This window comes from Tachypleus tridentatus, chromosome 10 (assembly GCF_004210375.1).
Source record: "Tachypleus tridentatus isolate NWPU-2018 chromosome 10, ASM421037v1, whole genome shotgun sequence".
NCBI lineage: Eukaryota > Metazoa > Arthropoda > Merostomata > Xiphosura > Limulidae > Tachypleus > Tachypleus tridentatus.
Genome location: NC_134834.1, coordinates 121094976 through 121107184, shown reverse-complemented (window position 1 = coordinate 121107184; position 12209 = coordinate 121094976). Strand labels below are relative to the sequence as shown.

The 12209-nt window shown below is 33.8% G+C and overlaps 1 protein-coding gene across 1 annotated transcript in view; it reads left to right on the top strand.

Moving 5' to 3' along the window:
* LOC143228472 (heat shock cognate 90 kDa protein-like) overlaps nucleotides 1-11226 on the top strand; it is a 99566-nt gene extending 88340 nt beyond the window's left edge. The window contains exons 4-8 of the mRNA XM_076459725.1: nucleotides 785-972; nucleotides 3190-3275; nucleotides 7416-7562; nucleotides 10527-10599; nucleotides 11090-11226. Coding sequence (XP_076315840.1) covers nucleotides 785-972; nucleotides 3190-3275; nucleotides 7416-7529 — 388 coding nt within the window. The 3' untranslated portion in view covers nucleotides 7530-7562; nucleotides 10527-10599; nucleotides 11090-11226. The remainder of the gene's footprint in view (nucleotides 1-784; nucleotides 973-3189; nucleotides 3276-7415; nucleotides 7563-10526; nucleotides 10600-11089) is intronic.
* The last annotated feature ends 983 nt before the right edge of the window (nucleotides 11227-12209 follow it).

Below are 12209 nucleotides of genomic sequence, written 5' to 3'. Positions count from 1 at the left end.
CCAGGGGTGAAAGTAAATCTTGACATGGTGTTAAGGTTACATTAATGGCTAGTTTTTATTCAGAATCACTGATAGAGATATGCTAATGTTTTTTTTAGATATGGGATGGTACAAGTAATTAGATTTTCTTTGTTTTCTAGCATATTTGTTAAACATCTCTGGTCTGTGTTTTTTTAAATTTATAAACAGTTACTGTAACTACTTTAGTACAGAAGTGGTTAACAGTAGTGAAACATTCAGTTAAGTGCGTAACTTCTTCATCAATGTTTTCTGTAGTACATATAGTGTATACTACATTTAGGAGGCCTTTTAAAGTTCCTAGCTTCAGCTGGATTACATGATTAGAAAACCAGTTAATGTAATTTCTGCTGTATATGTGTTTTTCTTTATGAATTTTTGGTAATGAATATTTGAATCAAAGTATTTTTCATTTTCCACTGAGAAATGTTTGTCTTTATGTAGATGGTTTGTGTTGGAGAAATATTGTTTGTTCATCTGGACATGTAAATATAGGCTTTTATTTGGAAGTGACCATGGCATATTGTTTTATGTGTCGTAGTTAAGTGTGGCCTAAAGTACCAGATGATGGAGTTCCCATGTCTTAAAAATAATATTCCTTACTCTAAAAGCTGTAACTTGTATAACTTCTATTTAATGAGCACATATAAGAAGGGTATATTTGATTGTTTTCCAATGTTAAGTTTTCAGAACTACACCGACTCTTACATGAAGCTAGATTTTCATTGAATATATTTTATGTATTTTGTTATTTATGGGGAATCAGTCGACATTTAGCTGAAACATCACCTTATTTTGAGGGATTGAAGCAGAAAGATGTTGAGGTGCTTTTTTGTTATGAGCCGTATGATGAACTAGTTCTGGTCCAGCTTCGCCAGTTTGACAGAAGGTATGTCATCTCGATGGAAAAGGAAATAAGACGAGAGAAAGAAGACACCTCTGTGGAAGATTTAGGTAAAAAACAGACTACAAAGTAAATATGAGAAGTAATGATGTAGAAATACACTGCTGGCCAAAATTATGAACATAAAGAAAAAATATGCATTTTGCATTGTTAGACTCAACCACTTGCTTGAGTGGAGCTTCGAAAGATGAAAATAAGAAAAGGGAAAATAAAAATAAAAAACTTTTTTAGCATTTAATAGGGAAAATGTGAACTCCATGAAATTAGCCTAAATACTAGCTGGTCAAAAGTTTAAGACCATATCAAAAAGAAGTCCAAAACAGGGTAGGAAATGCCCAACAAGAGGTCTCAGTAGAGAGATGCATGGCCTTCATTGTGAATAACTTCAAACATTTGCTTTGGCATGGTCGATATAAGTGTTTGCAGAATGCTGACTGGAATGTTATTCCAAGTGGTGAACATGGCTTCACAAAGATCATGCACTGTTTGGAATTGATGTCCATTTCTATAGACTTCCCTTGCTATCTTTGTCCTGTGGGTATGGTTGATTGCAGTGTTGTCCTGCTGAAAGATCCAGTCATTTTCACACAAGCGAGGGCCTTCAGTCAATAAGGATGCTCTCTCCAACATGCCAATCTAGCCAGCTGCTGTTTAATGCCCCTGTATAACCTGAAGCTCCATTGTTTCATGGAAGGAGATAGCACCCAAGATCATGATGGAACCTCCTCCACTGTGTCGTGTAGAAAATGTCTTTGGTGAGATATCCTTATTGTGCTAGTAACGCTGGAAGCCATCTAGACCATCCACGCAAATTTTTTGTCATCAGAGAACAAAACCTTCGGTCCACTTTTCACGCCCCATGTTTGATGCTTCTCAGCAAAGTTTAATCAAGCTGTTTTGTGGTGTGGCCTTTGAAGACTTTTACAGTTTTTAAAGCCTTTCTCTCTTATTGTTCTTCAGCTGCATTCTGCATCCGTAAGGGCCTTAACCTGGTTCGATGATCGGCTGGTGTCTTGCCGGACAACCCGTCGAATCCTCCTGCTCAACGCTGGCGAACTTTTCTTGGGCCTACCACTTGAAATTTTCATTCTGTATCCCTCAGGGTCTTTTAAAATATTTGCAACAGTTGTTTTACTATGCCCAATCTCAACAGCGATGGCACATTGAGAGAGACCTTGCTTTTGCAGCTTGGCAATTCTGCCACGCTCAAACTCTGTCAACTTTTAGCCTTTGCCATGTTTTACCCAATGTAATACAGGTGATGTCAGTGGAGATGTTGACAACGCTAATGCTTGAACACAAGTAACTAAATTTTGTTACGTGTTTATCAATTAATGCTTCATTTCAGTATGGTCTTAAACTTTTGACCACCTAGTTTTTAGGCTAATTTCATAGTATTCATATTTTCCCTATTAGATGCTAAAAAAGTTTTTTATTTTTATTTTCAAATAAGTGGTTGAGTCTTAACATGCAAAGTACATATTTTTTCTTTATGTTCATTGGTTTTAAGATTTTGGTGAGCAGTGTATATGTTTTATAATGTGTGTAGGTTTTTGTTTTATTTGGTATGAAGTTTGGAAACCATAGTTAAAGTTTCCTAGTGTATGTATTAGGGTTTCTCCTTTTTTTTCCTGTGGTAAATGAAGTGTTAACATAATTTTATCACTTACATGTGGACCAATTTTGCAAAGTTTAAAATTAGTTTCAAAATTCTTTGTTTTTATTGTTCTAAATGGCTAACATCTTTTTCATGTATGTGTTTTCTTATTTCGAGACATCTACAACATTTGTTTTTATGAAAGCAAGATCTAAAGCTGTTCTGAGTTGGTTTTTTTATTTGATTTTTCACAAGTATGTTTCTTATCACAGTTTTCATAATGTTCTTTATAATATCTGTTAATAAGTTGTTAAAAATTTTACTGGTTTCGTAAAAAAGTAAATTAAATCACAACAAGTAAAATTTCTTTCAATTTCAAACATGAGAAACTCTTTAGTGTCCATCAGTAGATTTCAAAATGTACCACAAGACCAAATGCAAAAGGTTTTGTGATTCAGTATTTTCTGTAAAATGAACGAATGGAAATATTTTTACACCTTTTATGTTTTTTTTTTTATTTCTAGAACATTTTAAGTAAGATTAAAAGACACACAGTTTTAATGGTAGTAAACAGGAATAACCTCTCTGTAACATATTTTTTGGGTTATCCATGATGAGAATGTAGAATAAAACTGAAAATACAAAACCAAGTATCAACTTAAATTATTAGGAGAAGATAGTCTTTCAAAAAGTGAAGCCACAAGTTTAGTTGATTGGCTGAAAGGAACTCTGGGAAACAAAGCCCACAAAGTAAAGGTAAACCATTTTGTTGCTTTAGTTTTTTGTTATTTATATATTTAAGGAAAATTCTTATTTTGGAGTATTATGCTTGTATTTTTTCTACTCAAAAAGTTTGTTTCAATGGAATAATACTTGTGTTTTGTGTGTTGTTACATTGGAATACTGTACTTGTTTTGTGTGTTGTTACATTGGAAAACTGTACTTGTTTTGTGTGTTGTTACATTGGAAAACTGTACTTGTTTTGTGTGTTGTTACGTTGGAATACTGTACTTGTTTTGTGTGTTATTAGGTTGGAATACCGTACTTGTTTTGTGTGTTGTTACGTTAGAATACCGTACTTGTTTTGTGTGTTGTTACGTTGGAATACTGTACTTGTTTTGTGTGTTGTTACATTGGAAAACCGTACTTGTTTTGTGTGTTGTTACGTTGGAAAACTGTACTTGTTTTGTGTGTTGTTACATTGGAAAACCGTACTTGTTTTGTGTGTTGTTACATTGGAAAACTGTACTTGTTTTGTGTGTTGTTACATTGGAAAACTGTACTTGTTTTGTGTGTTGTTACATTGGAAAACTGTAATGTGTGTTGTTTTTGTGTGTTGTTGTTATTGGAAAACTGTAATTTGTTTTGTGTGTTGTTACATTGGAAAACTGTAACTTGTTTTGTGTGTTGTTACATTGGAATACTGTAATTTGTTTTGTGTGTTGTTACATTGGAATACTGTAACTTGTTTTGTGTGTTGTTACATTGGAAAACTGTACTTGTTTTGTGTGTTGTTACATTGGAAAACTGTACTTGTTTTGTGTGTTGTTACATTGGAAAACTGTACTTGTTTTGTGTGTTGTTACATTGGAAAACTGTACTTGTTTTGTGTGTTGTTACATTGGAAAACTGTACTTGTTTTGTGTGTTGTTACATTGGAATACCGTACTTGTTTTGTGTGTTGTTACATTGGAAAACTGTACTTGTTTTGTGTGTTGTTACGTTAGAATACTGTACTTGTTTTGTGTGTTGTTACATTGGAAAACTGTACTTGTTTTGTGTGTTGTTACATTGGAAAACTGTACTTGTTTTGTGTGTTGTTACATTGGAAAACTGTACTTGTTTTGTGTGTTGTTACGTTGGAATACTGTACTTGTTTTGTGTGTTGTTACATTGGAAAACTGTACTTGTTTTGTGTGTTGTTACATTGGAAAACCGTACTTGTTTTGTGTGTTGTTACGTTAGAATACTGTACTTGTTTTGTGTGTTGTTACGTTGGAATACTGTACTTGTTTTGTGTGTTGTTACATTGGAAAACTGTATTTGTTTTGTGTGTTGTTACATTGGAAAACTGTAACTTGTTTTGTGTGTTGTTACATTGGAAAACCATACTTGTTTTGTGTGTTGTTACGTTAGAATACTGTACTTGTTTTGTGTGTTGTTACATTGGAAAACTGTACTTGTTTTGTGTGTTGTTATGTTGGAATACCGTACTTGTTTTGTGTGTTGTTACATTGGAATACTGTACTTGTTTTGTGTGTTGTTACATTGGAAAACTGTACTTGTTTTGTGTGTTGTTACATTGGAAAACTGTACTTGTTTTGTGTGTTGTTACATTGGAAAACTGTACTTGTTTTGTGTGTTGTTATGTTGGAATACCGTACTTGTTTTGTGTGTTGTTACATTGGAAAACTGTACTTGTTTTGTGTGTTGTTATGTTGGAATACCGTACTTGTTTTGTGTGTTGTTACATTGGAAAACTGTACTTGTTTTGTATGTTGTTACATTGGAAAACTGTACTTGTTTTGTGTGTTGTTACATTGGAAAACTGTACTTGTTTTGTGTGTTGTTACGTTGGAATACTGTACTTGTTTTGTGTGTTGTTACATTGGAAAACTGTACTTGTTTTGTGTGTTGTTACATTGGAAAACCGTACTTGTTTTGTGTGTTGTTACGTTAGAATACTGTACTTGTTTTGTGTGTTGTTACATTGGAATACTGTACTTGTTTTGTGTGTTGTTACATTGGAAAACTGTACTTGTTTTGTGTGTTGTTACATTGGAAAACTGTACTTGTTTTGTGTGTTGTTACATTGGAAAACTGTACTTGTTTTGTGTGTTGTTACGTTAGAATACCGTACTTGTTTTGTGTGTTATTAGGTTGGAATACCGTACTTGTTTTGTGTGTTGTTACGTTGGAATAATCAGACTTGTTTTGTGTGTTATTAGGTTGGAATACCGCACTTGTTTTGTGTGTTCTTAGGTTGGAATACCGCGACTTGTTTTGTGTGTTGTTACGTTGGAATACCGCGACTTGTTTTGTGTGTTGTTACGCTAGAATATCGCACTTGTTTTGTGTGTTATTACGCTGGAATACTGTACTTGTTTTGTGTGTTGTTACGCTGGAATACTGTACTTGTTTTGTGTGTTGTCACTTTGGAATACTGTACTTGTTTTGTGTGTTGTTACGCTGGAATACTGTAACTTGTTTTGTGTGTTGTTACGTTGGAATACTGTACTTGTTTTGTGTGTTGTTACGCTGGAATACTGTACTTGTTTTGTGTGTTGTTATGTTGGAATACTGTACTTGTTTTGTGTGTTGTTACGTTGGAATACTGTACTTGTTTTGTGTGTTGTTACATTGGAATACTGTACTTGTTTTGTGTGTTGTTACGTTGGAATACTGTACTTGTTTTGTGTGTTGTTACGTTGGAATACTGTACTTGTTTTGTGTGTTGTTACGTTGGAATACTGTACTTGTTTTGTGTGTTATTAGGTTGGAATACTGTACTTGTTTTGTGTGTTGTTACGTTGGAATACCGTACTTGTTTTGTGTGTTGTTACGTTGGAATACCGCACTTGTTTTGTGTGTTGTTACTTTGGAATACCGTACTTGTTTTGTGTGTTGTTACGTTGGAATACTGTACTTGTTTTATTTTATGAAAATTATAGAAATTTCAATACTTCATGGCCCGTATTGACCTCAATTAATGAATTTGACAATTTTGTGGTTTGTTTTTCCATTTCATCTTGTTCAACAAGTAAATCTACAGTTACTTCCCTTCACCTGGATAAGTTTCTGATTATAATTAATTTCTTGTAATCCTGTTCCTCTGAGGTAGATATACCAAACAGACTTTTATTGATGTATGCTTGTCAATATTAAATTCTTTTCTACTAGGTTATATATTTATTATTTTAACGTAAAGGGAAGAGATAAGCCAAAGTTCAATGCATTGAAATTAAAGAACGGTCACCACGTGTTTGTTATATTTTTATTTAAACTAGGATGACATTTTGAGCTAGTGCTCCTGGTCAACTTGTGCATCTTACAACATCTCCTGTACAGCTTAACTTACAAACATACAGTCTAAATCTTTTTGACTATATCTCTCACTTTATCTTATTTGAACTACTTTTTAGACAGATAGCAACTGAAGGGTAGAACTTTTCACACACTGAAATATTATTTTGTATTAATACTCAAGAAAAACTTAGAAGGTTCTAAAACAGTGCAATACTACAACAAACTACTAATTTATGACAATTAAACTACACAACATATGATTCACACAGTTATATAAACTAACTGGCAATAAACTGTCACTTCTAAAAATAAATGTAACACTGATCCTATACTTAAATGAAAACACTCATGTATATCTAACAATATTCTAACCATAATGTGACAATAAAATTTTAAAATAGACAAATTTTGTTAGACTGGAATCAGCTGCTGAAAATAAACATTTCTGGGATCATAATGTCAGGAAAATCTCTCATTTGTCCCCAGTTTCAGAAGGTTGGGTTACAGCAGAGATGTTTTTCATCCTAACTTTATCTATTATTTTAAAACATGAACTGTGTGCTGTTTGTCTATTGTTGAAATGTATCACCAACAAGTTACAGACACCTACTATAAAGAATTCTCTCCACACATGTTTTACCTGACAATTTAAGATTCATTAAATTTTTCCTCAAGTTTTGTAAGTGACCTGTTCTCCAAACATAAGATTTGTTTCACTGAAGTAATTATGTTCCAGCTAAACAAATAAATGAAACAACATGTAGAAATCCTGTATCGTGGAATCAGTGTTTGTTCTAGTCCAAGCATTTGATACAAATATGTTCTTTGTTGTAAACACATCCACCTTACTAAGCCATGTTGCTTTTGTAGATAACAAAACGACTGTCCTCTCATCCGTGTCTGGTCTCTGTTGAAGAAATGGCTGCTGCACGCCACTTTGTAATGCATATCTATTCAGTCCATTCCAGAAGACCAGAGGTATAAGCTATTGGAACCCACTCTTGAGATTAACCCCAGGTAAGATGCCACAGTCCCTAGCTAGAGTTAAGATGCCTTCATTATAAAGTATGTAAGTGTATAATGCAATAAAACCAAGTGGAAGTATTAATTTATTTTGGTAAAAAGTCAAGTTAAGAAAGAATTAATAAGAAACCAATGTTGAAACTATACAGCAAAATATTATGTCTATGAATAAACAGTCAAATACAGCACTTGATTACACACTAACATCTGTAGTCACAGCACTTGATTACACACTAACATCTGTAGTCACAGCACTTCATTACGCACTAACATCTGTAGTCACAGCACTTCATTACGCACTAACATCTGTAGTCACAGCACTTCATTACGCACTAACATCTGTAGTCACAGCACTTGATTACACACTAACATCTGTAGTCACAGCACTTGATTACACACTAACATCTGTAGTCACAGCACTTCATTACGCACTAACAACTGTAGTCACAGCACTTGATTACACACTAACATCTGTAGTCACAGCACTTGATTACACACTAACATCTGTAGTCACAGCACTTGATTACACACTAACATCTGTAGTCACAGCACTTGATTACACACTAACATCTGTAGTCACAGCACTTGATTACACACTAACATCTGTAGTCACAGCACTTGATTACACACTAACATCTGTAGTCACAGCACTTGATTACACACTAACATCTGTAGTCACAGCACTTGATTACACAAATCTGTAGTCACAGCACTTGATTACACACTAACATCTGTAGTCACAGCACTTCATTACGCACTAACATCTGTAGTCACAGCACTTCATTACGCACTAACATCTGTAGTCACTGTAGTCACAGCACTTCATTACGCACTAACATCTGTAGTCACAGCACTTCATTACGCACTAACATCTGTAGTCACAGCACTTCATTACACACTCAACATCTGTAGTCACAGCACTTCATTACGCACTAACATCTGTAGTCACAGCACTTGATTACACACTAACATCTGTAGTCACAGCACTTGATTACACACTAACATCTGTAGTCACAGCACTTGATTACACACTAACATCTGTAGTCACAGCACTTGATTACACACTAACATCTGTAGTCACAGCACTTGATTACACACTAACATCTGTAGTCACAGCACTTGATTACACACTAACATCTGTAGTCACAGCACTTCATTACGCACTAACATCTGTAGTCACAGCACTTGATTACGCACTAACATCTGTAGTCACAGCACTTGATTACACACTAACATCTGTAGTCACAGCACTTGATTACACACTAACATCTGTAGTCACAGCACTTGATTACACACTAACATCTGTAGTCACAGCACTTGATTACACACTAACATCTGTAGTCACAGCACTTGATTACACACTCAACATCTGTAGTCACAGCACTTGATTACACACTCAACATCTGTAGTCACAGCACTTGATTACACACTAACATCTGTAGTCACAGCACTTGATTACGCACTAACATCTGTAGTCACAGCACTTGATTACGCACTAACATCTGTAGTCACAGCACTTCATTACGCACTAACATCTGTAGTCACAGCACTTCATTACGCACTAACATCTGTAGTCACAGCACTTGATTACACACTAACATCTGTAGTCACAGCACTTCATTACGCACTAACATCTGTAGTCACAGCACTTGATTACACACTAGCATCTGTAGTCACAGCACTTGATTACACACTAACATCTGTAGTCACAGCACTTGATTACACACTAACATCTGTAGTCACAGCACTTGATTACACACTAACATCTGTAGTCACAACACTTGATTACACACTAACATCTGTAGTCACAGCACTTGATTACACACTAACATCTGTAGTCACAGCACTTCATTACGCACTAACATCTGTAGTCACAGCACTTGATTACGCACTAACATCTATAGTCACAGCACTTGATTACACACTAACATCTGTAGTCACAGCACTTGATTACACACTAACATCTGTAGTCACAGCACTTGATTACACACTAACATCTGTAGTCACAGCACTTGATTACACACTAACATCTGTAGTCACGGCACTTTATTGCACACTAACATCTGTAGTCACAGCACTTGATTACACAAATCTGTAGTCACAGCACTTGATTGCACACTAACATCTGTAGTCAAAATCTAGTACTTAGAGAAATGTATTATCCACTCGTATATCAATTCTTGTGTCCCAAGGGTTAGCGTATCATTCTGATGACTGCATATTTCACTTGTAGTAACTAAAGGTTAGAGTATCATTCTGATGACTGCATATTTCACTTGTAGTAACTAAAGGTTAGAGTATTATTCTGATGACTGCATATTTCACTTGTAGTAACTAAAGGTTAGAGTATCATTCTGATGACTGCATATTTCACTTGTAGTAACTAAAGGTTAGAGTATCATTCTGATGACTGCATATCTCACTTGTAGTAACTAAAGGTTAGAGTATTATTCTGATGACTGCATATTTCACTTGTAGTAAGTAAAGGTTAGAGTATCATTCTGATGACTGCATATTTCACTTGTAGTAACTAAAGGTTAGAGTATCATTCTGATGACTGCATATTTCACTTGTAGTAACTAAAGGTTAGAGTATTATTTGAGTAACTTTTGGAAATGTAAAAATATTAACTCATCCAAATGTTTTTATTCTTACCCTTATGTTTTGTTTCTGTTATATTATCACAAAGAAACATGTGGAAAACTGTGTGTTTTTTAAACGTTTTTACAGTGAAAATTGTCAGTATAAGTTATCAGCATAGGTAAGAGTTGTGAGAAGATGAAAACAAAAAAATTAGTAATTCTGATGTAACGACATGTTTAACATGAAGTTTTAGGAATACTTCAGCCATGTAGTTAACATAATGTTTACCTTTTTATTACAGCCATGTAGTTAACATAATGTTTACCTTTTTATTACAGCAATGTAGTTAACATAATGTTTACCTTTTTATTACAGCCATCCAATTATCAAGAAAATGAGCTTATTAAAAGACAAAAATCCGCAGTTAGCCGAGCTGCTAGCCAATCAGGTAGAATGTAGACAGCAGTATTTTGTTCAGGACAGGTTCAAGTGTCAAAAACACTGTATTAGTATAAATAAATAAACATCTCCATCTGACTTCTCTTTCATGTACAATATATCACAGAAATACAAATATTGGTACTTTAGGAGATGCTGTTGTAAACCATATTAGAACAATTCCTATTGGTTGAGTACATCTAATTCAAACATTACATTAATCAGTAAAGGAACTTAAGTTTCTAGTTGATTCTCAGAGAGTGAACAGGCTTGTTGACTTCACTATTTTACTGTTAAAACATTCCAGGTATCTTTTAAACATTTTTATGAACAAAAATTTTTAATCTCTCTAAGATGTATATACATTGTTAATGAAATCACTGATACTGTTGACAGTGAGTTTGGACTATCATAAAGTAAATTTATTAATATTGTTAAATTTTAAAAGGAAGTAACAATTGAGTACCATTACTTGAAACTGTTACAAATTCATATTTCAGGTTTTTAACAATGCCATGGTGACAGCAGGACTAGTGGATGATCCTCGAAGAGTAACTGGAAATCTAAATGAGCTAATTACCAAACTTTTAGAAAATCATTAGAATCCTTTGTTACTTGTAATTCTAAGAGTCGTGTTTAGAACCGTTTGGAAGTTCACACAGTTATAATTAAAGTATGACAATGAACTGGCTACCATAGTTTATCTATATTATTGTAAACTGTACAACCATTTCACATCACTTTTTCAATAAAATGTAGTTTATTCATTGCTGAGAATAGTGAATATGTAATGTTTTTTTTTTAAAGTGTAGTTTAGTTTTAAAGAAAATTTGATGAATTCTAACATTCACATGTTAAGTTACCAAAATAATTACAAGTTATGAGTAAGAAGATAACTGTACTTCACTGTGTAAATCCAGGATTACATGGTTATTCAGCCTGAGATCTATAGATTAGTCTTCACTGGTCAAGTATGTTTATTTGTGAGCCCTGGTCTGGTTTAATAGACAGTAACTGGATGTTTCACATTAATTGTTACTTACAATAACTTGCTCTTATCTAAACTGCCCACTACAGTATTCTAGCTAGTCTGAAGAGCTCTGGATTGACCAAAATGTTATGGTCATAGAGTATTTGGAATACTTTTCTTGAAAATTTCTAACAGACCAGATTAAGAATATGTTTTTTAAAGATATAATAAGCCTTATTCTAATGTCATGTGAGTGTTAATATTGTTCCAATCCAAGCATCCAAAGAACTAATCCCAGTGAGACTACTGCAAAACAGGTTAAGTCTTTTTATAGATGTATTGAACTTTCTGTAGCTTTTTTACCACACAGTATTAAATGTATTTCAAATGTAAATCATGAACAAGTAACAACATTGGTAGTTAAAATGTTATTTTTTTTATGAGTAAAATTAAGCTAACTGTTGTGACATTTCTTATTGGGTAATCATAAATTAGTGAAACATCTCTTTGTGGGATGATTACTTTAGCCAAGTACAAACTAAGAAAACCTGGTAACTGACTTTTAAAACTACAAATCTCAAAATAATGTTGAGGTTTCTACAATGTTGTGTAACAAATCTTTCCATTTACTGACATTCTGGTGACAAAAA